Genomic DNA, 22,774 nt, shown 5'->3' with positions numbered 1-22,774 from the left:
ACCGAGGCCTTGCATAATCTCCTCCAATGGGAGATTACAACTTCCGGAAAATAGTGCTAACATACGCGTCAGATCGAACCTTCATCCTACCTCGGTATTCTGAGCGGTGTTGGCATCCTGTCACTTGATGAAACCTTCTGAGTGCGTCGGACGTTAAATTATAGCTTTCTAATCAAGATGTGGCCCCTTCAACATCCGTGCATGCAATGGATCGGCAAGAACTCACCTCTACAAGAGTATGCATATGGTTACTTGTGGTTTATGTCATGATACATGAAGCTAAGGCGACTACACACAATTGCGAATCTATGAGCGGTATATCTGGAAGTTGGTAGACGCGCGCCCAACGGCAGGTTCAACGTCAGCCGGGATTTTCCGATGTCCTTCCGATACGTAGACGCCCGTGATCCCGTTTCCCTTCGCCTCGGCACCCTGGCGCTTTCTCAAATCTCTCTTTGCACTCAGTTCGGTGCAATCAGATACCAGTCGACACAGATACCAGTCGACACCATAGTGAACAACATAGGACGTCACACGCTAACAGGCCAACGTATCTCCGTCATATCCGGTGTTGGCCGGAGACACGGAGTTGCGGAGCTATTCAGATTTTGCCTGGAGAAGGCCAAACGACACGACACCTCACGACACAGACGGCCGTCCACATGCATGAAGCGCGGAAGTCGAAGGGTTTGTTCGGAAAAGTCTGACAGGCTTCAAAATTTCTGGCAATCGTCGGCCACCTCTGTATCTGCTCAGTGCTGTGACTCACCATGCTTGAGGGTTCCGGTCGATGATCTAGATCTAAGGAAGCTGTACATGTCAGATTACCTATAATTAGTCGGGTTCGCTGATTGGAAGGTACCCGCTTGTTATCCAAGTTCTCCTGTACCATGGCTGCCAACTCGACGAAGAAAGTGTTGATGCTTCATGGGTCAGTGGCTTCTCTGGTCGCGTATAGTAGTTCAATACTCACGGCCATTATCGGGCTTAGGTATGCGCAGAGTGCCACCATTCTCAGCAAAAGGGTGAGCCTACGCTCAAGTGATCCACATCGCAGGACGTGTGCTCAATCCACCGTGTCCAGATGGGCGCTCTGCGCAAGTCGTGCGGAAAAGACATCGACCTTGGTATTGACGCAGTTGCTCGGACTACGCATATACGCAATTCGTTGACCCTGACCGTTTCCTAGTTTTCATAGACGCACCACACGTGCTCACGCCCGCAGACCTCGCCGAAGCGTTCGGCTCCTCTTCAGAGAGCTCTTCTCTAGATCAGCTAGGAGCACAGGAGGCGGCGACAGACTCGGATCCCGCATTGCTTCCTAGAGGCTGGTGGCAGGTCGATGCTGCTCGGACGAAAACGATAGGCTTGGAAGATTCGATACTGCAAATCCGCGACCTTCTCCTCAAGGACCGTTACGACGGCATCTTTGGGTTTAGGTAAGCGACGAGGTTGGAGTCATGGCATACAGATCTGAGTCACTGACTCTCGGTCCCTACGACAGCCAAGGTGCAGCCATGGCTGCATTGATGAGCGCATTAGTAAGCCGGTTTAGGCTTGATCCCGAGATTCGTAACATCCGCTCATATTCCGTGCAGCTCGAGAAGCCGGAGGTTTTCCCTCCGTTCCTCGTTGACGGGAAGCCCCCACATCCGCCCTTGTAAGCGCACCGGACCTCGTCTTGTGCCGATCATCTGATCACAAAAATAATGCAGCACGTTCTGCATAGCGGCTGCCGGCTTCAGACCGGTGAGCCCACTGTGCGACGCCATATTCCTGCCTAGCTACTCGACACAGACTCTTCACATCCTCGGGCGTACGGACGTGATCGTCGTGGAGGAACGCTCCAAGACGTTGCTCGACGTCTCTGCTAACAAGCGCGTAGAGTGGCATGACGGAGGTATGTGCCAATGCACTACGCATGTGCGTAGAATTATCTCACGCCAGCCGTGCAGGCCACTTTGTCCCTTCGAAAGCCAACTGGCGCAACTTCTTGAAGGCTTATTTGAAGGATCCGTTGGGAGACGTGCCGTCCCCCAGTCCTGGGGCGGTGTCTCAGCCAGCGTCGGGGACTGCTACTCCTGTCACTCCGTCTTTGTGATACAATGGATGACATCTGGTCGGGACGACTAACTGTATGCGCTCAAGCTGCACGTATCCCCAGGACGTGACTCACTGATGCTTCAGAATTAGGGGGCATGATAGGTTTTAATCACCAACCAGTAGAAAACGAACCAAAGCGAGTCAACCATCGAACCCGCGCAGCGTAGATACAGTGGTGTATAGAAGATTGTATTGATGGGTGGTCTAATAATACAATACTGGAAGGCATGATGGCAATCACCAAGTGTCTGTGTAGTGGACCAACAACAAGATACACAGACAAAATGCAAGTGTTCCATGAGGTCCGATATAGTCCCGAGAAAAGAGCGCTACGCCAGAGGTTCGTCAGTGATGTAATAAATGGTATATGTCATGATCATGATCGTTTGTAGATCGGCGTTGTTCGAAGCGTGGCACATTACATCTGGTCGATGCCCTCCGCACACAGACCGCATCCAATGCACTCTAAGCAAGCTAAGAGGCACTGTTAACTCCTTGACACAGCATAGGAACATCACTTGAGACATACCAAGACCGCCGCACCAGGCGCACACGTAGCACGGGCAGCATAGAGGATTCTCAAATGCTCCTAGACGATGACATGACAATCAGCTCGTGCCAGGGGACCCCATAGAATGCGCCACGACACCTACCCCGACAGCACCAAGCACTGAGGCAGATTGCGGCTAGGACGACGAGAACGAGCCCAACGAAGACGACGATCAAATACACTGGTCATGGCGCGTCAGCATAAGCAGGAGAAACAGCTGAAGCGCTGCAAGATCACCACACTGACATTTGTTGTGCACGAAGGTATTGCCTCCACTTCCGCTAGTGCCATCAGACTGCCTCTTTACCAAACTGCCTATCGTCATCCACGCGCTCTCGCTACTGTCATCCGCGAATCCGAGGGCGTTCAGCCAGGATCCTTCGTTGAAGGCCGCATCCCACAGGCATGAAACCAGTAGAAGCGCGAGGATAGAAAAGGCGGCCAAAAGGATGGTGATAGCAATGCGGCGACTGCGGGCGCGGCTGCATCGGCAACGACGTGCTTCAGAGTCGTGAAGTTGCGCATACTGGTGGCCGTGGTCCTCGTGTGAGCACGCCTTCTCGTTGTTGCGGTCGTGGAATGCTACAACGGGAGCATTGGTCGCGAAGGGTTGGGACGTGATAGACATTTGAGTTCAACGAAAAATCTGCCGAGCGTAGGTCAGCTTCATATGTTCAGGGTTATGGAACGTATTATGGTGGTATATCGTAGCCTCACTCAGGTCACTCTTTGACTTCAGCAAAGTGTGGTGAGGCCCTTCGGAATGTCACGACTATATGCAGGATAGTGCCCATGACAACATAATACAGAAACAGTTTCGTGATCTGCATCTGCGTCACGGACACGTTCTCGCTCCGCACTTCGGCGGCCTTCGAGTTCGCGGCTTCGAGCCCTCACAACCTGCAGCTCGTTGTCTTTCCTCGACAAAATATGACAATCATACTCACCCTTGTTGGAGGACGCAAAGAAAGCCACTTGGCAAGGGGGAAAACGGTCCTGGAGGGGTGCGGGAACGAGTTGGATGAGCTTGAGGGAAACAGGACGAGTACTTAGAGAAACCGCAGGCCGCAGCGCCATGCTTCTCAAGTGCACCCATGACGTAATTGAAGTGCCTTTCGTCCTGCCACGCGGGCTGCGGGCTGTGGGCAGTGCAAGGCCTGCCACGCCACCGGCCAGACTCTCTCCGTCTCCGCCGAACATTCCCACGTTTTTCCTCCGGAGGTCCGGCCGGTTCACGGACCCATTGTGAGCCAATCACGGCCGGGAAGCGACCGCTACGCCGAACCGCAAACCTCAACGACTGCTGCAGGTGAGAAATGAGCTCGACCTCCTTCGCCACACACGACGACCACGCAGAGAGCTCGCAGCATGCATCCAAGTCCTCGACTGGTCTTACGTTTGTCCTGCCACCGCTCAGCGCTCTCAAGGCCCAGAAGAGCAAGAAAAAGATCAAGCTCACATACGAGGAACCCGTGAAGAAACAGCCTCGACCGATCAAGCTCAAGCCACTGAGGGAGGTCTTGTCGAAGCTTATCGTGCAGATCAAGAAGTGAGTGCTTCTGTTGTGTATGCCATGTGTCCCCTATCGTATTGATTCGCGTCTGCGCCGCAGGAAAGATGACTACGCCTTCTTCCTACAGCCAGTCGACCCTACACAAGTCCCGGGCTATAGCGATGTTGTCTCGAAGCCGATGGATTTTGGGACTATATCCACGAAGGTGGAGAAGGGGAGATACCGGTCACTGGAGGAGTTCGCGGTACGTTTCGGCTTCCTACCCATAAGTCCCTCCTCTTCCTACCCACCTGTCCTCGGCATCAAGGGACTCTGTCTCTGTCGCACCGAGCTACGCACCCCAACCCGTCGGGCTGGAGGCGAAGCTCTGCGCCTGCATCGTTTTCGTCGCCAATCTATCATGCAGATGCACCGCGCTCCTCTACTGAAGACACTCCGTTCTTCCGACCACATCCATCACCTGACTTGCGAACGGAACTCCCACTTTCGTATCCCCTTCCCGGTAGTCTTAGTGCTGACCTCTCTGTCGTAGTCCGATGTCAGACTAGTCACCACGAATGCGAAGACATTCAACCCTCTCGGGTCGATCTACTACACCGAAGCGGAGCGAATAGAAAGCTACGCCCTGGACCAGATCACAAAGGCCGCCGCCACCGTCATAGAGTATGAGACGGACTGGAACATAGACGTCGAGAAGGACGATGAGCTCGTCACCGTCGACCAAGACGATGCAAATGGCGTTGCGGGCACCTCCGCAGACAGAATACAGGGCACCCCGATGGATGTGGATGAGAGTCGTGCGGGGACTCCGTCTGTGCAGGTAGGAGGAGGGAAGAAAACGAAAGGAAAGAAACCACCGGGAACATTGTCGGAGAGCTTAGAGCCCGATGGCGGGTTGCCTGGTGCGAAGGATGGTCTGGGGGCGTTTCCACCTGGATCGGACGAGGCCGAACTGATGCTGGCGTTGAAGCTCAAAGGTACGTTGCCCGGTCAATACCCTTTGCTGAGCCTGACTGTTCACTTCACATAGGGAAACGCTATCGTACGAAAAAGGAGCGTATTCGAATGGAGAGAGGTGGCCCGCCCATAGCTCCGGACGGAAGTTTAGACTATCCTGAGAGTGAGTGCAGTTTCCTCATCTCATCCCTTGGCCAAGATTCTGAGCCCATGCCCTTAGTGGAAGACCCCTTCTCCGTGCTTTCGGCCTTGGTCCCCGACCCGCCATCCCGCCCCCTTCTCGTTCCCCTGTATCCTCCAGCGGAGCCGGAAGAACCCGCACAGTCCCAATACCCTGCCCCCGTCAACATCATCCCGTCTCAGGACATCCCAGAACCGGAACCGGAACCATCCACATCGACTTCGACATCATCTACGCTGAGACGTATCAAGAGCGCAAAGCCGGCCAAACGACGACATTGGATCGTCAACCGGAGCGGGCCGACGCGTGTTCGGATCAAAGACACAGGAGACGAGGACGTTGTGCCAGTGTGGAAAACCCCACGAGAACCGGTCGCGACCGACTTCGGGACGTATGCCACTCTCCCAAGCGTGCTCGCCCAAGAGAACAGGTTGCAGGACGTGGGCGCGGACCTCGGTTCGGAGGCGAGGCTTTTCGATGTCTTGCGACGGAGCCTGTACAGTACACCCTCTGTGCCAAGCACTGAGGCGCACTCGACGGATCAGAAGCCGAGCGTGGACGAGGACAGCTTCTGGAGGGGGAAGGCGGCCGAAGCTGAAGCGTACATCAGGGACGTCGTCTACGGCGGGGTGGACGGACTGGCGTACGCGAGGAGTCTGGCCGAGTTCGTGACGCCCTCGGCACCTGTGGTGAGTGTAACTCGGGAATTGCTGATTGTGGGTCAGTCTGTTTATGTCGCATCTAGGTACGCAATGGGGAGCCTCCAACGTTCGGCGCGCTCGGGATGCCTGTCGCGCGATGGGTTGAAGAAAACGTTCTCGATCCTCTCACAGGCTGGCGACACGGTGTTCTCCGCGACGCCTCACGGATCCTCCACAGCCTCCCGCTCACTCCTCCCCACACACCGCCGTTCACCTCGACCGCGCTCCCCGATCCCGACTCTACGCCCTCCGATCCAATCCGGCGCCAAATCGACCTATCGCTACACGCCTACCCCGCCGCGGCGCGTGCGCTGGAGACGCTCCGCTCGATGCAAGAGGACAAGATCGACCTGCCCGCGCTCATCCGCTCCCCAGACGAGCTCTTCCACGCCGAGGACGTCTGGGCCGGGCGCGCGTACCGCGAGAAGCGGCGGCGCGAGATGGACGAGGCGCTCGCGCGCGACCCCGAGAAGAACGCCGCGGCGTACCTGCAGTGGGCGATTGCCGAGCACCGCGAGGCGCAGGCGGGTGCATGGGAGAACGTGGGCGGGACTGTGGCTGGGACCGGGACCGCGGCTGGGGCTGCTGCTGCGGGCGCGGCGACCTCCGGTGCGGTGGAGGATGCGGGCATGTTGGCGTACGCGTTGGACGCTGCGGCGGACGAGATCGCTAAGCTTGTGGGTGGACAGCCCGCGCAGGCGGCACCCGAGGCGCTCGCAGAGCGGAAGGGGGACGGGGCGGTGGAAGAAGCCCAGCCGAAGGGGGAAGACGCGGACGGCGATGTCGTCATGAAGACCGAAAGCGGCGATGATTCCTCCGCTGCGCCCAGTGCGAGCGAGGGCGTGGCCATGGGGGACGTCGAGGATCCGGTCATGAAGAAGCTGCGGCTGAACCTCCTTGCGCTCGCCAAGAGGGCGCCGCTGGATCAGATCATGAAGCTGCCCCCGCAGCTTGTCCCTGCACATTTGCGGCACATCGTGCCTACGGCGGATGTGTGACGCTTTGGGGCATGCCAGTCGGTCAGTAGTAGATACACGGTTGTAAGACGTAGTAGTGTAGACGACTTTCGAATCTCGATGCACTGCATCCTCCTTCATCGGCTAGAACGCATCACTCTTCGTGCAGAGAGCTGAGTATACGCATTTCGGGTATGGCTATTATTGACATGCACGTCTATTCACGATCCTTCTAGTCCCAGGAACCTGGAAGAGCCTCACGTCATCCTCTGATTTTCTGTTTGTTTCGTGCATCAGCCGCCGAGACGCTGTTGTGCACTATAGAAGCATGGCTTGACGTATGAGAATAGACGGGTATCCAGGAACTTCCGAAGCCAAGTTCGGCATAACAATTGAGTAATGGTTTACAGGACGATAGACAATTAGTGCAACAGACATGAGCGCGCAAGCGTCCTCTAGAGTAAGACAATCGAGCCAGGATACACATACACCCGTCACAGGGTTCAGTACATTCGCACAGCTTGGAGACCAGGGTCATGGGGAGCGACGTCCTGAGAATGGGCAAGGGAAATCGCATGGCGCATCTTCTGCCGAGTGGCTTCCATCTGCCAGGGCGAGTATGCAGCGTAGCCCATCGCCCCGCAGATCGACACCAGCCACGCCTCAAGCAAGGTGCGCGTCCACTGGACGTTGCGCTGACGGCAGCCGAGCCGCAGTATGCTCGCGACGTCGTGCGGGTCGTGCTTGTCGTACCGCACGAGCTTGAGCGCCACCGCCCAGGCCCAGCCAACCCCGACGAGGACCAGCCCGGGCGAGGTGTAGATGGTGTTGAGGCTGACGTTGGTCGCGGACAGCGCGTCGCAGGAGATGGGGTCCTGCGGCCGGCCGTAGATGCTGTGTGAGGCGGAGGCGGTGAGCGGTGTCGACGAGTGGCCACTATTACTGCGATCGGCTAGGACGCTTACTCTAGGGACACGGGCAGTGCCCTGTCCGCGCATGCGTTCATCCAATCTGCGCCCAGGTTGTACTGGCGGGCGGTGGCCTTGATGCAGGTGAGCAGCCGCGCGCCGGCGTCCGTGACGCCACGAGCGATCCATTCTGCCTCGAAGGAGCGGTGGATGTAGTCCACGTCGCGAGTGGACTCCCGGCAGGCCAGGAGAGGGTGGAGGACCATGACGGCGCCGCCGTGCACTACGAGGCGCACGGTAGACGGGAAGTAGGCTGCTAGACGGAGGGACAGGTCATTGAGTGCGGTCAAGAGGAGCTCCTTCGTGAGCACAACGTTGTTGTGCTCCGGGAGATATGCGTTTGTGGGAGGATGAAGGGGCATGCGTGTAGGATTCGCATGAAGACAAGGGTGGACTTTTATGAGGATAGAAGAAGTGATTGCCGGCTCTTTATCCCAGCACGGCGTTCCCGACTCGGTTGCGACAATTGTGTGTGCATTCCTGGATAGCGTGGACCGCGGAAGGAGGATTTCGCGAGGACCAACCGGTGGAGTCGCCCAAGGTCGCTGACTGTGGCATTAGCCTTCACAGAACCCCCCAACACGTGTGTAGCACGAGCAGATATTGACGCTTCGTCTCCACGAGGCTATTCAGTAAACGGCGTTCTCACCGCATGCGAGCGTAGTTCAGGTAAGCTGAGACCAGACGAAGACGGAGCTGTGCCAAATATTACTGGCATCACCGTAACAGATCCTAAGCCCTAGCCCAGCAGACAGGTCGAAGCTGCAGAGAGCGGTGCAAGGTTGAAAGGAGTGCCGCCGCCCGGGAAGCCTACTGAGCGCTCATTATGCATGTTGGCCAGCTCCGCGTCGCAACTTCAAGTTCGTACACACCGTGTACTCACTGAGCTTCGCATTGACAGGTTTCTCATGAGATCGAAAACATCGCGAGCATGGTCATGTTTGTAAGCCGTTGACGGAAGACATCATGTGGCTCCGATGTTAGGGACCAGATACCCAGCAAAATGGTAGTCGAGGGATACATCTACCCCACAACTTGCAAGGGTATAGTCATGCAACCTCCCGCAGACATCGTGCGGTGCGAAGGCGGTAAGCTAACCCACTACCATCCCTTAGCGTTCTTGTCAATCAATACGCTGACTTCGGGATACGATATAGCACTTCGTTCGCACGTGTGCTGACCCAATGTATAGCTGTATTCGACGCATGTATGCACTCAGCAGCAGTGTCTTGCAGTGCTATCGACTTCTGACATGTGGGTAGTATTGATCCAACATTGTGTCATGCCTGCTACCTCGATGATATACGGAGGATACCATCGAGGAGTGCATGCGCAGATGCGCACAGTAATGTGGCCGTTACATAAATATCTCGATGCCTAGTCAAGCAAGGTGCCTACTGGCGCTGTAGCACGCGGCACTACCCGGAGCGTAGATCTACCAGGAGCGCCAAACCTCTCCTGCGGTCCCCACTTGAAGCACCTTCAACATCCGAACGACGTAGCAGCTCAGTTCGGAGCAGTACGGGGCGCCTCGGTGCCACAATCCCAGTCAGCGTGCAGCTTTGCGATATGGCAACATCCACAGGAGAAACGAGCAGGTGAGTACAATGTGGTGCATGTGAGAAGCGGGTAAACAGGATTCGCTGATACGCCAAGGGAAGCCCACTTCAGATATGTACTAGGACGATATCCAACCGCCACCATTCATGCCAAAAATAGTGGGTGTCCATTGTGTGTAGAATCCGTTACAGTCTATTGGGATTGTCCGCACCATGTCCAGCCGCCCCACATTGACATGTCACCTGAGGCACGTTGATAGATGGTGCCTGTCCTATCTCTGAAAACTAATTGGCGATGGTCATCGCAGTACCCGATATCTTATGCCCCGCAATGCGACGGTCGTGAAACTAGGGCAAGACAACGATCCTCTAGCCACAGCTCCGGAGAAGAACGTCAAGACCACGCTCGATGCGAGAATCAGAATTACGGGCAGTCCGCACGGTCAGTTCCATACTGCATAACCTGGCCAATCCACTCACGACAGGCAACGGGATAATTCGGGGACTCCGATGCTACCCCTACGGTGGCAGGCCCGAGGAATATCGCTCTGTCGTGCCCCACTATAAATGTAAGTACGTGCCTCAAGGCTGTTGTTTTCCTTTACGTGTGTGCCAACAGGGCTTGCGTATTTCAGGACATAAAACCACCCCTAACAGCTCAAGCAACGCGCAACATAGGCGCTTCAGTGACATATACTTGTCTCGCGCACTGATCATCTGTAGCATTCGAGGGAATGTCGTCGCTCATCGGGTGACACCACTGACTATATCCACAACCGGCATTCATGATGCTTTTAGCAGAGAAGTACTGTGATTTCCGATCGGACATGTCCGGGTCTTCGCGCGATCCTTGTGGCAGCACCTCGAGCATCTTCCTCCTCCCGCCTTGTGTGGATGATGTTGTGCAGAGTGACCTATTGCCGTCAAAAGTGGCTTAATCCACCACTGAAAGAAGCTATCCTCTGCGCTCGTAAGATGGTCGTAACGGCTCGACCTTTGGAAACTACTGGACCCGCGGCCGAAGTTCCTGTACACCGTAGGGGAATACACCTTTTCTGCTCCGATGTCATGTCAATTCTTTCAAAGGCCCAAGGGCGAGACCACCTCGGGTCATGACAATCAACCTTGAGTCTGCGCGTTATGCGCGCTCAACCTGCTGGCAAGGTACGTCGAACTGTCACGTCCAATTGTCATACGTCATGTGGTAGACGTTGACAGTAGAGCGGCTCCGTCGTAATTGAGATATGCGCTTCGAAGGCCCGTTCCTTGTCAGAGTCGTCGGTGAGTCTCTCACCGGAGTGGGGTCAATTGCAAATAATCTGATTCAGCAGCCAGGGCATCGGAGAACCCGTATTCGCTAGATGCGTTGGCAGCTGTGTCCCTTGAGGTGCTACTCTGATGAATGGGGTGCCAGAACCGGCCTCCGCGTCGGATGAAGAAGAGAAGGGATATGTACAGGTGAGTGCACAATAGCTGGAGAGGTAGGCCAGCAGGTATTGCGCTTACATACCAAGAGGGACGGACTTTTATAGGGTCTTTGGCGTCCATGAACCGGGTCTGCTATCTTCCGGGTTGGAACACAAGTCTATCTACCTCTCGGTGGCATCTGTCTCGGTACCGCACGGTTGGTGGATGGTGCCTGGGGCAATTGCTCATAAGAGGCGAAGGTCATCGCATTCTGAGGCATATCCACATCATTTCTTTTCGAGAAGGTGAGCGATGAAACGTAGCGATGTGTCCGCACATACTGACTTGTCCCCAGGACGTTGACTCGTTTTGGTAGCAACCGTCCCTCATCATGGCTACAGAGACCGCCGCAGCCTCAACAACGTCGCTCCAAGTTACCAATGACGACGCCCGAGGGACACTGATCGGTGAGCAGACAGGACCGTTCCCGAGGCAGCCCGCATTAGTGAAACTTACCAACCCCGCATATAGTGTCAGCTAGTACGGGAGCCACGCCAAACGGAACCGCCGATGTTGAGCAGCTGCGCTGGGTGGGGTCCCAGTTCATCTATTTCCTCGACATACCCTGTGTGGAGATTTATGCATATCCCTCTTCACCCTCTACAAGCAGCGACGAGCCGAACGAAACAGAATCTGACGACCCGAGCGAGACAGAATCCGATGAACCGAGTGGGACGGACAGCTCCGACTCGAGCTCGCGACCTTGCATACGATCAGCGGAGTTCGTTCGCACACTGATCGAAGGTGTCATGGACATGGAAGTTTCAATGGACCATCTGGAACGGCGAGACGAGGCCGAGAGGAAGATCATCTCCGGAGACAACCTCGCCCGGCTTCTCATTCCCTGGGCCCGTGGGCTGCTACTCGAAAGGGAGCACCTTGCCCTCGATCCAGTGCATCTTGAACATGGCCGAAGAGCGAAGAGTGTCCTGTTGAGAGAGATCCAGGCGTTCGACGACGCTGCCCAACAGGTATGTCCCCTAGACGACGAGGTTTTGTATTCACTGGGGGCGTTCTTGATATGCGTATCTAAATGCGCGAGCGTGGCCTATGGCGACGACAAAGCGTTTGGCTGGCTCGACAACACTAGGGTCATGGAGGATCTGTACTATGTCGTCCGTCGGCGACTCGAAAGCAGCTGGGGAAGTTGGATGGCCGATGAGATGGAACGGGTCCTCGATGCGGGCATACCCTTCATTGCCTACGCGACTTCCTGCCAACCTACCCTGAACAAGGTCGCTACGCGGACGGGAATTATCAATATGGATCGTGACCCCAAGAATATTCCCCATGTCGCACCCGGGTGCACATGTGCCCTCGTCAAGCCCTCCATGGACGCCGTGCGCACGTCGTACTCAGAAGATGACGTGCCTGCAGTCATTTTCGACGGAAACGGACTCACCGTGCGCCCTGCATCGAAGGGCCCTTATGTCGCAATTTCCCACGTATGGGCGGACGGCTTAGGCAGCTCGACCGAGCACGGGCTCCCCCTGTGTCAAGTCGCGCGACTCGACGCTCTCGTCCGGAAGCTCGTCCCGGATGGCGCGTTCTGGCACGATGGACTGTGCGTCCCGTCGCCGAAGACGCAGAGACCAACCTGGCAACGCGCGATCAGGCTCCTCGCGCGAATCTACGCTGGGGCAGACAAAGTCCTTGTCGTCGATGGCGGCGTCCGTACGCAGTGCTCGCTGGCGAAGCCTGTCGAGGAGTGCTTGCTGAGGATCGCGACGTCGGGCTGGGCGCAGCGCATCTGGACGCTTCAGGAAGGAGTGCTTGCCCGCGAGCTCTACTTCGAAGTTGCGGACGGCTTCATCGACTGTTCGCACTTCGACGGCGACGCGTCTTTCATCACCTCCTGTCTCATCCCCACCCTCCGATATCGTCGCTACGACGGCGATTCCAAGTTCCAGCGCCGCCTGTCGCAGCGACCACGCTGCAGTCTGAACGACCTCATCCGGCTCATGCGGTTGCGCTCCGTCACCTGCCCCGAAGACGAGCCTCTGGCAATCGCGGGGCTGCTTGGGATCGATGCAGCACCGCTCGCAGAGATCCGAAATGGAGAGGAGAGGATGAGAGCGCTCCTTCTGGAGGTCCGGGAAGTGCCCCGGAACCTCTTCTTGTTCGGATGGTCCGCCAAACGGCTCTCGATACCGAACTTCACCTGGGCGCCTGCATCGCTCACGGCGGTGTACTGGCCTGGAGAACGGGACGACGTCGCGATCTGCACCGAGGAAGGGCTTCTGAGTGACGTGACGGTGGTGCGCTTCCCCAGTACGGTGGGGCAGGTCTGCGGGATGCTTCGAGTCGTCGATACCGTCGAATCGACCTTCCAGGAAGCGCGTTCTGGAGAGCGTGACTCAGGAGAAGAATTCCCCCAGGTCTTCGACGCGAATGGCACCGCCTACTGCGAGCTCGAGCTGTCGCCTCGTGTCAACTCCGAAGTCATCTTCAACGGGTTCTTAACGAACTGTAAGCCGGAGGCTCTAGTGCCGATTCGAGAGTACGCTGTCGCCATCGTGTACATCGAATCGATCTCGTATCAAGCTACTCTCGGAGGGGACACCAGACTTCGTTGCAAGTATGTTGGGCCGGGCAGGGTGAAATGGTCTACATCGGTGGCCGGATCAGTTGTATCGTTGGGTGAGGGTGCTTCTGTGCAGGCCACCGTCGAGATGACTGCGGTGCGGGTGACTTGATGTGCTGGAGTACGTACGGATACAGCCGTGCTTGCCTCGTCTACAGCTAGTCGACTTTCAGGTGCTGGGGATCTGTAGAGCTACAAGCGATTGATAAGTTTATCATCATGATTGAATAGCTGGGTGTGCGGCTGAGTGCTTACCACCGAACACGGTACGCGAGAAGGTGTGTCCGCGGTGTAGGATCTCAGCCCAACTCGTGGATACACCGGAACAGAGGTTGCTCAGGGTGCGTGTTGCTACGAATGTTTCAGTATGCGGTTTTATCAAGGTTCTAAAGGGGATTGTGACGGGAAACCTGTGACCAGGTAATGGTCCCACAGTGAGTTTGATTACGATGGGATTCACGATGGGACACAATTGTGCCACGGGTCGATACCCCCGAAGGGGAATCCCATCCCGATTTCTCAAGGTGGGCAGGCACTTCATGCAGACGCTATGTAGCCAACCGGCATCGAGGAACAACTCGGAACTTGAATTTCCGTACACTGGTGGCAAGTCTATCTTTCAAGTACACGACCAACCATTCCCTCCTTCCATTCCGAAACCCCACACTCCACCTCCGTCCACGGTCCCAACTCAAGCTCCGGATCGGCGTCTCCCCCACAGCTACTTAGCGTCCGCGGGTGCAGACGCCTCGAAGTCGGCCTCGAGGTCCTCGCGCGAGACGTGGTACCCATAGTACCGCCAGATGAGGTGCACGTCGAGGTCCGGCGGCTCCTGCTCCTTCGTGCCGATCACGCCCTGGAACTGGTACACGCTCTTGTTCTACCGCGCCAACACCCCATAAGCATCAGCATCTCTCCTCTCTCCGTGCGCAAGACGCAGTACGCAGAGCGCAGAAGGGGGCACTCACCAGACCGAGCGAGACCTTGATCGCGGGCGGGCCCGGCGCGTACCTCTCGAGCGTCCGGTCCTCCGACGCCGCCGCGAGGCCCTCCCTGCGCCGCACGAGCCGGAGGACGTTCCGCGCGGCGACCTCGCCCTGGAAGAACGCGTTGTGGCCCGCGTTCACCGCGCCGAACGCGTCCGCCGCGTCCCCGATCGCGAAGACGTGCTCCGCGGCGACGCGCGTCGCCGGGTCCTCCTCTATCTCGCTAGCCCCGTCGTCGTCTGGGGCAGGGGTAGGGGCGGCGGGAGGCGGCGGGAGCACCTCGGGACATGTCGGCGGGAGCGCGTCGTGGTGGTCGAGGTCCGCGAGCGACAGATGACGCAGGACGGACGGCAGCGCGTCGATGGGCGCCGGCTTCGCGAGCTGGAGCGTGCGCCGCACGCGCGCCATGCCCCTGTCCGGTCCGTCGGGGATCACGGACTCCGGGAACGCCTCGCGCAGCAGGGCCGTGTTCGGCGTCTGTCCCGTGCACAGGAGCTGTGCGGTTCATTCATGAGCTTGGGGGCTGACACGGGAAGTAGATTGGCCAACGTACGACGAGCTCGGCGCGGATTTCACGGCCGCTCTGGGTGCGCACGACGCGCTCGCCGTCCTGCGTGCGCTTCTGCTGGAGCGAGGAGAGGTCGAGGCGGTCGCCGAGGATGGTGCAGACGTTGAGCGTCGCGAGCGTCGAGAGGACTGCGCGAGAGCGGAAGGGATAAGGGGTCAGCGGCGGTGTACACGCTGCACACCATGAACGTGGAGGTGCGTACTCTCGGTGTGCATGCCCTCGTCGAAGCGCGGCAGCAGGCGGGCCCGCGAGTGCAAGAGGGTCACGCGGGTCGCCGGGTGTATCTCCGCGATGTCAGATGCGAACTCTATCAACGAAAGTGGTCAGCCACAGATTGTGCGCGGTGAGTGACGGAATGCTATATCTGGCGAACGATCGCATGCCCTAAGCAAAGTGTCTAAACTTGCATTTCGCTGAGGCAGCTCGAGCCTGAGATAATGGCTTTATACCCCCTATCTTCTTCAGCTGAAGGGTGAAGGCCATTTTATTGCCTAAAGAGTTTTCCGGAGACTCGCATACCGAAGAGTCGTGAAGGTACTTGCGAGCGGAAGAGAATTGCACCCCATCCTCCCTGAAGTAGCCTACTCCTAGGAGATTAGGAAGCGTCCGGACGCGGTCGTGGTGTCGCATGTCTTTCCCTTTCTGCATTTGAGCTTACCATAAATGAAAAGGCCAAAGGCCAAAGAGGACAGAGACACGTTCCCTAGACGGAGATGACCAATTTTTGTAGATCACCTCTTGCGGGCGGAACAATGTAGTAACACCCGCTGTGCGCGATGTCCAAATGAGATCGTCGCGAGCGAGAGGTATGTATTCGGATGGCGACGGCGCTCTTCGCGGCAAGAGCAAGAGAAGGTGGAATGACACTCACGGATACCGAGGGCGCCGCCTCCGACGACGAGGACGCTCGAGGCGCGCTCTACGCGCTTCTGGAACCTCTTCAGCCATACGACGCCGCCTTCCTTCGTGCCGCGCGAGACGTCGAGCACGTCCGCCTTCTCGACGTCCTCGTCCGCGACGGGGCCCCAGAGATTGATAGGGGCGGGAAGGTGGCTGCCGAGTGCGTAGACGAGGAAGTCAAAGTGGAGGGTACGGTCCGATTCCGCGACGCCGTGTTCGGGAAATGCCCTGTCGAGGACGAGCGAGTGTTCGGAGAGCGAGGTGACGGCGGCGTGGAGGAAGACGTGGGGAGAGCTGCCGATAGGGGACGGAGGGGATGAGGTGGAAGGAGCGTCGAAGGCGGGCGGGGGCAGGAAAACGTTCTTGTACGGGATGAAGGCCTTGTGCTCGTGGCCGGGGAGGACTGAGTACCGGGGGAGGACGTAGAGGTGGTTCATGTGGCTGTTCCTGTCGATAAGGACGACCCGCCATCGTTCCGGGAGGCCTTGGGCGAGGAGGTGGGCTACGCGTGCGCCGCCGTAGCTGGCACCGATGATGGCGACGGTCCTGGAGGGGGAGGAGGACATTGTACGTATTAGAGCGGTAAAGGTAGAGTAAGAGGAGGTGGGCCAGGCGCAGTCTATCCGAGAGGAAGCGTTATAACGGAAGCTGCCTCGTCTTAGAAATTCTTATCAGATAATTATGCCTCAATCATATCAGATAATTATGCCTCAATCATATCAGATAATCTTGCTGCCGATTGGCTCAGATCCCCGTCGAACCACCATGGGCGTCTATCTTCCGTCCGCATTTCGCCCGACGACTCCGATGCGGTTTCGTGCCACGCCCCACCACATTCATTCCAGCGTCGCTGCCGTCTCGCACGGAAACCGGTCTGGTTCGCAGTCGATGTCGCCGTCGGACAGCCCAGGTCGGGCGCGCCAAGAACAGCGAACCGGGCAACGTGTCGTTCTCATACGCCCTGCGGCGTCGCGGTCCCGTGCGAATACCCGCACGGACAGTGGGAGCCTCCCGATACCGGACGTGGTGCCAACAGTCGAGGCCGCGCGCGATGCATTTCCACTTCTCCCATTCGGCGAGAGCCAGCCTGTAAATGGCCTGTGCGCGCGAATCACAACACCAATGTCATGCATGGTGCCTTGTTCCATGGCTGTGGTTGCACACCGTGCGATCTTTCCGTCGCGTTTCGCAGGACGACGTGTGAACGACGAGTGCGTATTGCCCAGAGCCCACGGTCCGGCGCTGACTAGTCTCATGATCGGGCTGAGCGGCGAGCTGCACTGACTACTTGACGCGTTCGTATTAGAGTGGGGAGAGAAGAGGTCTGTCTCCGGTATTACTTCTCTCCAGCTGACGGCATCGATAGCTAACGCTGCCCCATATGAACGCAGGCATGACCACATTGCGCGCCTGGCGGGTCAAGTACGCAATGGGTATTGCCAGCAGTGCTGGGCGAATTCCTTTACCCCGACGTGAAAGGCGCACGGGTTCCTCGGCCGAAGGGACTCCAGAAGGTCATGACGATCAGGCTACGCATACCGTTGCTCACCCTCGCGAGCCCGCTTTCTCCTGGATACCTGACGGATGCTCATCCCAAAAGATAACCTGCGATGGATCCCGTGGCGGATCTGCCTCCAGCTTCTTCCGCACACACGATGCCCGAGTCTCATCCTTGCTTTGTTACCAGTCCTTGCCCGAAGATCTACGACACGGATGCCGTCCTCGGCTTCAACCTCAAGCACCATCTATTCATTCGCGTATAGGTCATCAGGGGCCCAGCCACCAAGACTTGCGTCAAGCATGTCAGTAGGCGATGGCTAGGCAGGGTGCACCCACCCTTCGCCCAGGTACCACCATCGTCGTCCATCCCTCTCTGGGACCCTTTGTGCCTCGTGCGAAGACTGTGTTGCAATCTATGCAGCAGGCATCTTCAGGCAGCCATAACGCTCCGCGTGCCATCCTGACGCTCATTTCGGACCCAAGGCGAAGGCTAGGTTCGATCTGACCTCGAACCGCCTTTCGGTCTGCACGAGCACTACTTCCGCGTAAACCCGTTGTGGATAGTGCCAGCATGCGATGTCTCGCTGACGAGGGGACCGGCTTCTTTCTGCCCTAATCGGGGATCACCTCCCCGCTCTACTGAACCATGCTGCTGGTGCGTACACGTAAAATCTCAATATGCCTACCGGAGACGCCGCTCAAGAATCGTTGGGCGATACACATATAATCCCCCCGTGGATGCTGCGACGTGAATCCGGACATGCTGGACACGACACGGGACGCCAGCGCTACACTGCAATGGAGTCGCTGCGGTGTGCCTCGGGATCCAATCTATGCATATGGCAGGACGTCCGGTACCGTTGGCGAGTGAGGCACCGTTCCATGTGTGGCGGTCCCCCCGCAATCGCGCATACTCACATGCCTGCGAGCAGACCTGAGCCACCGCGTATGCTTCTGCACGGTCCACTGTGGGTTCTGCGTGACGAAGGTGGAATAACGATATAACCTATGATACACCTGGGGAGCCCGAAGCAGACGTCATCTATGTATAGCACGAACGTGAACAGCGAGGCGCCGCCCGACCCGAGCGGCGGGGAGCGGTTTTGTACAAGCAACTGGAAAGCGGGATTCTCTGTTTATCTACGTATCTGTCTATCGAGCTATCTATCTATCATGAAGTGCAATGTTTAAATCGTGGGTCCGTCGTGCCGATCGTGAAACCGAGTGCGCATGAGAAGCAAAATATCTATGTGTGACTGTGACCGAGGAGAACGGGAGGTACTCGTGTACTCATGTCCGTCGTGAGTACTGCAGAGGAGAGTTGGAGATTAGATGAGATGAATGAGTGGACGTGAAGCGGAACTACGGGCGGCGAGCATCCGCCGCGCTCCCTGCCCCACCAGGAGACCAGTTACCAACTTATGTCCATGAACGCGGATGGATGAGGATGAGGAGAAAGAAAGAAACCGGCACGCGCGCAGGCCAGCTCACAGCGTGAACAGACCGGCGGCGCGCCGCCTCGACGGGATGGGGTGCACGAGCACGAGCGAGATGCCCAGGCCGACGGTCAGCCCGATCGACACCGAGATGAGCTGGAGCGCCGTCTGGAACCCGGAGAGGTACGACTCGTTCGTGGACGACCCGTTCGTCTGCTGCTGCACGAACGTGAACAGCCCGCCGTTCGCGAGCCCCGACGGCAGCTGGAACAGGATGCCCGTGATCTACGCAAAAGACGTCGGCGTGAGTCGTGCACCAGGCGAGATGCGTACGGCATGCTTACCATTACGACGAAGGCGCTGCCGTAGAAGAACCGGCCGTACAGGTTCGAGACGAGGCCGACGGCCAGCGCGCCCACCGCGGCCGAGATGTCGTTCCGGTTCCGGAAGCGCGTCCCGGTGAAGTGGTTCGTCACCCACCCGATGCAGGAGATCACAACGAGGAGGTACTGCAGGAGCGCGGCCACGGTCAATGCACGGAAAACGCGAGATCAAGCCACATTGCGACGAACCAGTTCCCGGCGGTTCCACGGGGTGTGCTGCCTCAAGCTTAAGAACAGCGAGTATGCAGGGACGGTCAAGAACGCTGCGCAACAACCGCTGCCGTCAGTCGCTGATCATCATCGCACATCCATATGCGGATACTCACCCCACCACAGAGACGGCGTGCGCTGCCACCACGGTCCATTAGGATCGTGGCTTAAGCCGCACGTGAGGTCGTCCGAGCCGGCGATAGTACGGTTCGTGAGTTTCGAGTATGCGGTGGCGCCGATCGCAAGCCCGAACCCCAAGAACAATGAATAGATGCAGGCAAAGCAAACGCGCACAGCGCCCGAGACGATGTTGCGCGACGAAAGCTCCAGGCTCCCGCAGAGGACGATGAAGCCGGGGAGGATGAGTACGACGGAGCTCGATGCAATCGCGGAGTAGCAGAAGAACGGCAGAGAGGACAGAGCGGCGGCGATGAAGCTGAAGAACGTGGCGACAGTGATCCTAGAGACGATGGTTCAGCAACCATTGTTACACAGACGACGACGGAGATCTGCTCACTCAAAGATATTGGAGTACAGCTCGTTACGAGCGGCGAAGAATTGGATCAAGATGAGGAGACAGCCGAGGGGGAACGACACCAAGGAGTCGATGAACGAGCCGTTGAAGCTGACGCTGCATATAGAGGCCGAGCACGCGCCACCGATAAGCACGATCTGCCAGTTCCTGTACAAAGGCCGGCGGCGCATCAGCTCGTCCAGCTCGACGGACGCATCCTTGACCGAGATGTCGTCATGGATGACCTGCAGGACATCGATAAGCGAGAGGTCACTGGTCGGCCCTCAGGCGAGCGAGACACACCTTCCAATACAGCTCGTGCGCCTCCTGCAGCTTCCCGATATCGAGCGCGCTGCCCTGGCGGATGAACTTGATGTTGCTCGTGCCCGTCGCGGCGTCGTCGAACGAGATGAGCATCATGTCCGGGAGGTACATGCACGACAGCTCGATGTCGAGCACCTTCGCGGTCGCCTTGATCTGCGCCTGCAGCCGGTGCGTGGGCCCGCCGAACATCATCATCGCCCGCGTGAGCTTCAGGATGAACTCCTGCCTGCACACGATCTCCGCGACGTGCCGCGTGATCTGCGCGCAAACGAAGAGACGTCAGATCCCGAGTCCTTTCGAGACACCGGAGGCGCGCGCGTCGTCGAAGGAAAGCTCACCCATATCTCCGCCTTCTTGCGCTTCCGCCGCTTCTCCTTTTTCTCCTCGGCGGCGCTCTCGTGCCACTCGTCCACGCCGACGTCCGTCGCAGGCGTGCTCGGCACCGTGCTCGGCGTCCACCGGCCGCTGAACTTCGGGAGGTCCTTGAGCACCCCGCTCCACCGCTTGTTCGTGGCGGTGGGCGACTGGGAGCCCCCGGTCGAGTGCTGCGGCGACACCGTCTCTTCGCTGCCGGGCGTAGGCGGGCCCGAGGCCACGGGCGAACGAAGAGAGTGCACGCTGCGCGAGCGTGTCAAGGACTTGCGCTCCCCAGCCCCAGCCGCGCCGACCCGCGGCACCTTGCCCTCGTCAAGAGAGTACCTGTCAGACAGACGCGGGTCAACGACGGAGTCGAGATGGAAGCGAAGAGAAGAGAAGGGAGCGGCACGCTTACCGGGAGAGATGATAGCCAGGCCGCTTGAGGTCGGGCGCGACGGTGGCGGACACGGGCGCGGCGACGCCAGTGATGTTGCCCGTGCCAGCGATGAGAGGGCCAAACACGCCCGCGCCACCGCGCGACTTCGGTGGTCTGCCGTTCCCGAACGGGACCCGTGTCCACGGGTGGTTAGGCGGGCGCAGAGACGCCGTCGACGTGCTCGCTTGAGGTTGAGGTTGAGGGGGGAAGTAGCCCTCGGTGCGCGCGGGGGCGGGCGGCGGAGGCATGGCGATAGCAGACGACGTCGCCGAGGACGGCCCGTTGTACAGGGACGCCGTGCGGGAGTCGTCGAACGACGAGCGCGACGTCAGGCCGGACGTGTGCTCGTACATGGACAGCAGCGTGGAGAGCACGCCCGTCGGCTGAGAGGTCCTCGGTGTCGTCGCGCCACGCGCCTCCGCGGTCTTCTCGACGTCGCTCGACGTGCCGCGGTCCCGGAAGAAGCCCCTGCGCGACTTCTTCCCCTTGTCCTCGTACTCCTCGCGCGCGTCCGGCTGGGACTCCGAGCGGCGGTGGCGATGCTTGCCTCTGGACTTGAAGAAGTTATACTTGTGCGCGCGGAGGACCTTCTGCGCCTGCGCTTGGGAGTACTGCTCGATGTCGCGTCCCGGGAGGCCGGCGGTTTCGTTCCCGTCGATGAACGCCTCGCCAGGCACGTTGTGGAGCGAAGGGGCCTCCGTGGTGGGGGAAGAAGGCAGAGATGTGCCTGGGGACATGGCGGTCGAGAGCCTGTTGGATAAGGGCGGTGTGATATGCCCTCCGTCGATTGACGAGGACCGATGGCGTTCAAGCGCATGAGTGAGGGTCTCAAACGCTTCGGGCTAAAAGACAATGAACAACAACAAAGCATCAGCAGGGCAAGACAAAGGAGGACGATGGAGACGTACGTCCAAACCGTGTTCATCCAAAGCCCTCGGGGACGTCGTGGCCTGTCCCTCTTCAAAGATCCATTGGACCCTGCGTGGCGTCTTGTTGCCCGACCGGCGTGTGCCACCGGGCGGGCGAGTGTCGGGCTGGGCAGAGGCCGGGTCCGAACCGCCGCTACCGTTCACGTTCGGGGGCGTATCCATAGCGGTCTCATTCGAAGACGGGGGAGTGAGGTCCGGGGAAATGAGGATGCTCGCTATGGAGGGAACATGGTTCGGCGGGGGCATCAGTACGAGCCTGTGCAGGCGGAGGGGGGTGGACGAGAGTGTCGAATGAACGGGTCTGTGCGCACCTTGCACAAATACTGGTACTACTTGGGGGCTTGCGGAACAAGCGGACCTGAAACAGATTCGAGAAGAGCAAACGTGTGCGATAATCGCTAAGTCGACGACGAAGATTTTCAGCCTCGGGTCTCGGCCAGGTCGATGCGAATGAGCTTGTTGAGGTGATGCGATTGGTCAGGACGAGTGTCGAGCGAAGAGGAAAGGCCACGATGGAGAGGAATGGACGAAATATGGCCAAACAGTGCCCATCGTCGCTCCGAAGCCTTCAGGCCGAACCGCGAGCTTCTGGGAACGTTGCCGAGGCCCGAGGTGCCAACGGCCTGGTCGGCACTTGGAGCACGAAGGCGAGAACAAGCCTGCGCCCCTTGACGTCAGCCTACACCCGACCG

At 58.3% G+C, this 22,774-nt stretch overlaps 6 protein-coding genes across 6 annotated transcripts; 3 read left to right on the top strand and 3 right to left on the bottom strand.

Annotated features, from left to right (window-relative positions):
- The first annotated feature begins 524 nt into the window (after positions 1–524).
- On the top strand, positions 525–3,646 carry DICSQDRAFT_85431 (uncharacterized protein). The gene is made up of 13 exons (XM_007365115.1): positions 525–931; positions 992–1,025; positions 1,085–1,127; positions 1,190–1,439; positions 1,505–1,541; positions 1,599–1,660; positions 1,716–1,900; positions 1,956–2,135; positions 2,188–2,577; positions 2,633–2,692; positions 2,757–2,834; positions 2,900–3,299; positions 3,601–3,646. The coding sequence occupies exons 1-8, from the start codon at positions 891–893 to the stop codon at positions 2,099–2,101; spliced, it is 798 nt and encodes a 265-aa protein (XP_007365177.1). The 5' UTR covers positions 525–890; the 3' UTR covers positions 2,102–2,135; positions 2,188–2,577; positions 2,633–2,692; positions 2,757–2,834; positions 2,900–3,299; positions 3,601–3,646.
- Positions 3,647–3,747: 101 nt separating this feature from the next.
- On the top strand, positions 3,748–7,102 carry DICSQDRAFT_154810 (uncharacterized protein; the record flags this gene model as incomplete). Its single annotated transcript, XM_007365114.1, has 7 exons — positions 3,748–3,752; positions 3,975–4,202; positions 4,266–4,410; positions 4,699–5,143; positions 5,197–5,286; positions 5,344–5,993; positions 6,050–7,102. 7 exons carry the CDS (start codon positions 3,748–3,750, stop codon positions 7,001–7,003), a joined length of 2,517 nt encoding a protein of 838 aa, XP_007365176.1. The 3' UTR covers positions 7,004–7,102.
- A 228-nt stretch (positions 7,103–7,330) lies between these two features.
- On the bottom strand, positions 7,331–8,191 carry DICSQDRAFT_85425 (uncharacterized protein). Its single transcript, XM_007365113.1, has 2 exons — positions 7,927–8,191; positions 7,331–7,855 (listed from the first exon to the last, which is right to left on the bottom strand). The coding sequence occupies exons 1-2, from the start codon at positions 8,133–8,135 to the stop codon at positions 7,465–7,467; spliced, it is 600 nt and encodes a 199-aa protein (XP_007365175.1). The 5' UTR covers positions 8,136–8,191; the 3' UTR covers positions 7,331–7,464.
- Positions 8,192–11,286: 3,095 nt separating this feature from the next.
- DICSQDRAFT_180301 (uncharacterized protein) lies at positions 11,287–13,651 on the top strand (the record flags this gene model as incomplete). Its single annotated transcript, XM_007365112.1, has 2 exons — positions 11,287–11,362; positions 11,427–13,651. 2 exons carry the CDS (start codon positions 11,287–11,289, stop codon positions 13,649–13,651), a joined length of 2,301 nt encoding a protein of 766 aa, XP_007365174.1.
- A 609-nt stretch (positions 13,652–14,260) lies between these two features.
- Positions 14,261–16,559, bottom strand: DICSQDRAFT_59198 (iron uptake cluster protein; the record flags this gene model as incomplete). The annotated part of the gene is made up of 6 exons (XM_007365111.1): positions 14,261–14,419; positions 14,508–14,748; positions 14,875–15,020; positions 15,079–15,221; positions 15,296–15,400; positions 15,965–16,559. 6 exons carry the CDS (start codon positions 16,557–16,559, stop codon positions 14,261–14,263), a joined length of 1,389 nt encoding a protein of 462 aa, XP_007365173.1.
- A 2,056-nt stretch (positions 16,560–18,615) lies between these two features.
- On the bottom strand, positions 18,616–22,497 carry DICSQDRAFT_136045 (uncharacterized protein). The gene is made up of 10 exons (XM_007365110.1): positions 22,394–22,497; positions 22,062–22,297; positions 21,133–21,995; positions 20,699–21,059; positions 20,340–20,618; positions 20,040–20,281; positions 19,639–19,982; positions 19,502–19,575; positions 19,274–19,438; positions 18,616–19,214 (listed from the first exon to the last, which is right to left on the bottom strand). Exons 2-10 carry the CDS (start codon positions 22,242–22,244, stop codon positions 18,981–18,983), a joined length of 2,745 nt encoding a protein of 914 aa, XP_007365172.1. The 5' UTR covers positions 22,245–22,297; positions 22,394–22,497; the 3' UTR covers positions 18,616–18,980.
- Between the last annotated feature and the right edge of the window lie 277 nt (positions 22,498–22,774).

The sequence above is a fragment of the Dichomitus squalens genome (assembly GCF_000275845.1).
Source record: "Dichomitus squalens LYAD-421 SS1 unplaced genomic scaffold DICSQscaffold_11, whole genome shotgun sequence".
Lineage (NCBI taxonomy): Eukaryota > Fungi > Basidiomycota > Agaricomycetes > Polyporales > Polyporaceae > Dichomitus > Dichomitus squalens.
Note: the sequence above shows the minus strand (reverse complement) of the source record. Positions and strands in the feature narration are given on the sequence as shown.

What these genes read in the sequence shown, in the direction of transcription:
- DICSQDRAFT_85431 (XM_007365115.1), top strand. Translation starts at nt 891, where the DNA reads ATGGCTGCCAACTCGACGAAGAAAGTGTTGATGCTTCATGG. An exon ending in AAAGTGTTGATGCTTCATGG is followed by an intron (nt 932 to 991) that starts GTCAGTGGCTTC and finishes TATCGGGCTTAG; the next exon opens with GTATGCGCAGAGTGCCACCA. An exon ending in CTGCATTGATGAGCGCATTA is followed by an intron (nt 1,542 to 1,598) that starts GTAAGCCGGTTT and finishes TATTCCGTGCAG; the next exon opens with CTCGAGAAGCCGGAGGTTTT.
- DICSQDRAFT_85425 (XM_007365113.1), bottom strand. Translation starts at nt 8,135, where the DNA reads ATGGTCCTCCACCCTCTCCTGGCCTGCCGGGAGTCCACTCGCGACGTG. An exon ending in GCACTGCCCGTGTCCCTAGA is followed by an intron (nt 7,856 to 7,926) that starts GTAAGCGTCCTA and finishes CGCCTCACACAG; the next exon opens with CATCTACGGCCGGCCGCAGG.
- DICSQDRAFT_136045 (XM_007365110.1), bottom strand. Translation starts at nt 22,244, where the DNA reads ATGGATACGCCCCCGAACGTGAACGGTAGCGGCGGTTCGGACCCGGCC. An exon ending in CTGTACTCCAATATCTTTGA is followed by an intron (nt 19,983 to 20,039) that starts GTGAGCAGATCT and finishes CATCGTCTCTAG; the next exon opens with GATCACTGTCGCCACGTTCT. An exon ending in CGTGGAACCGCCGGGAACTG is followed by an intron (nt 19,439 to 19,501) that starts GTTCGTCGCAAT and finishes GCGCTCCTGCAG; the next exon opens with TACCTCCTCGTTGTGATCTC.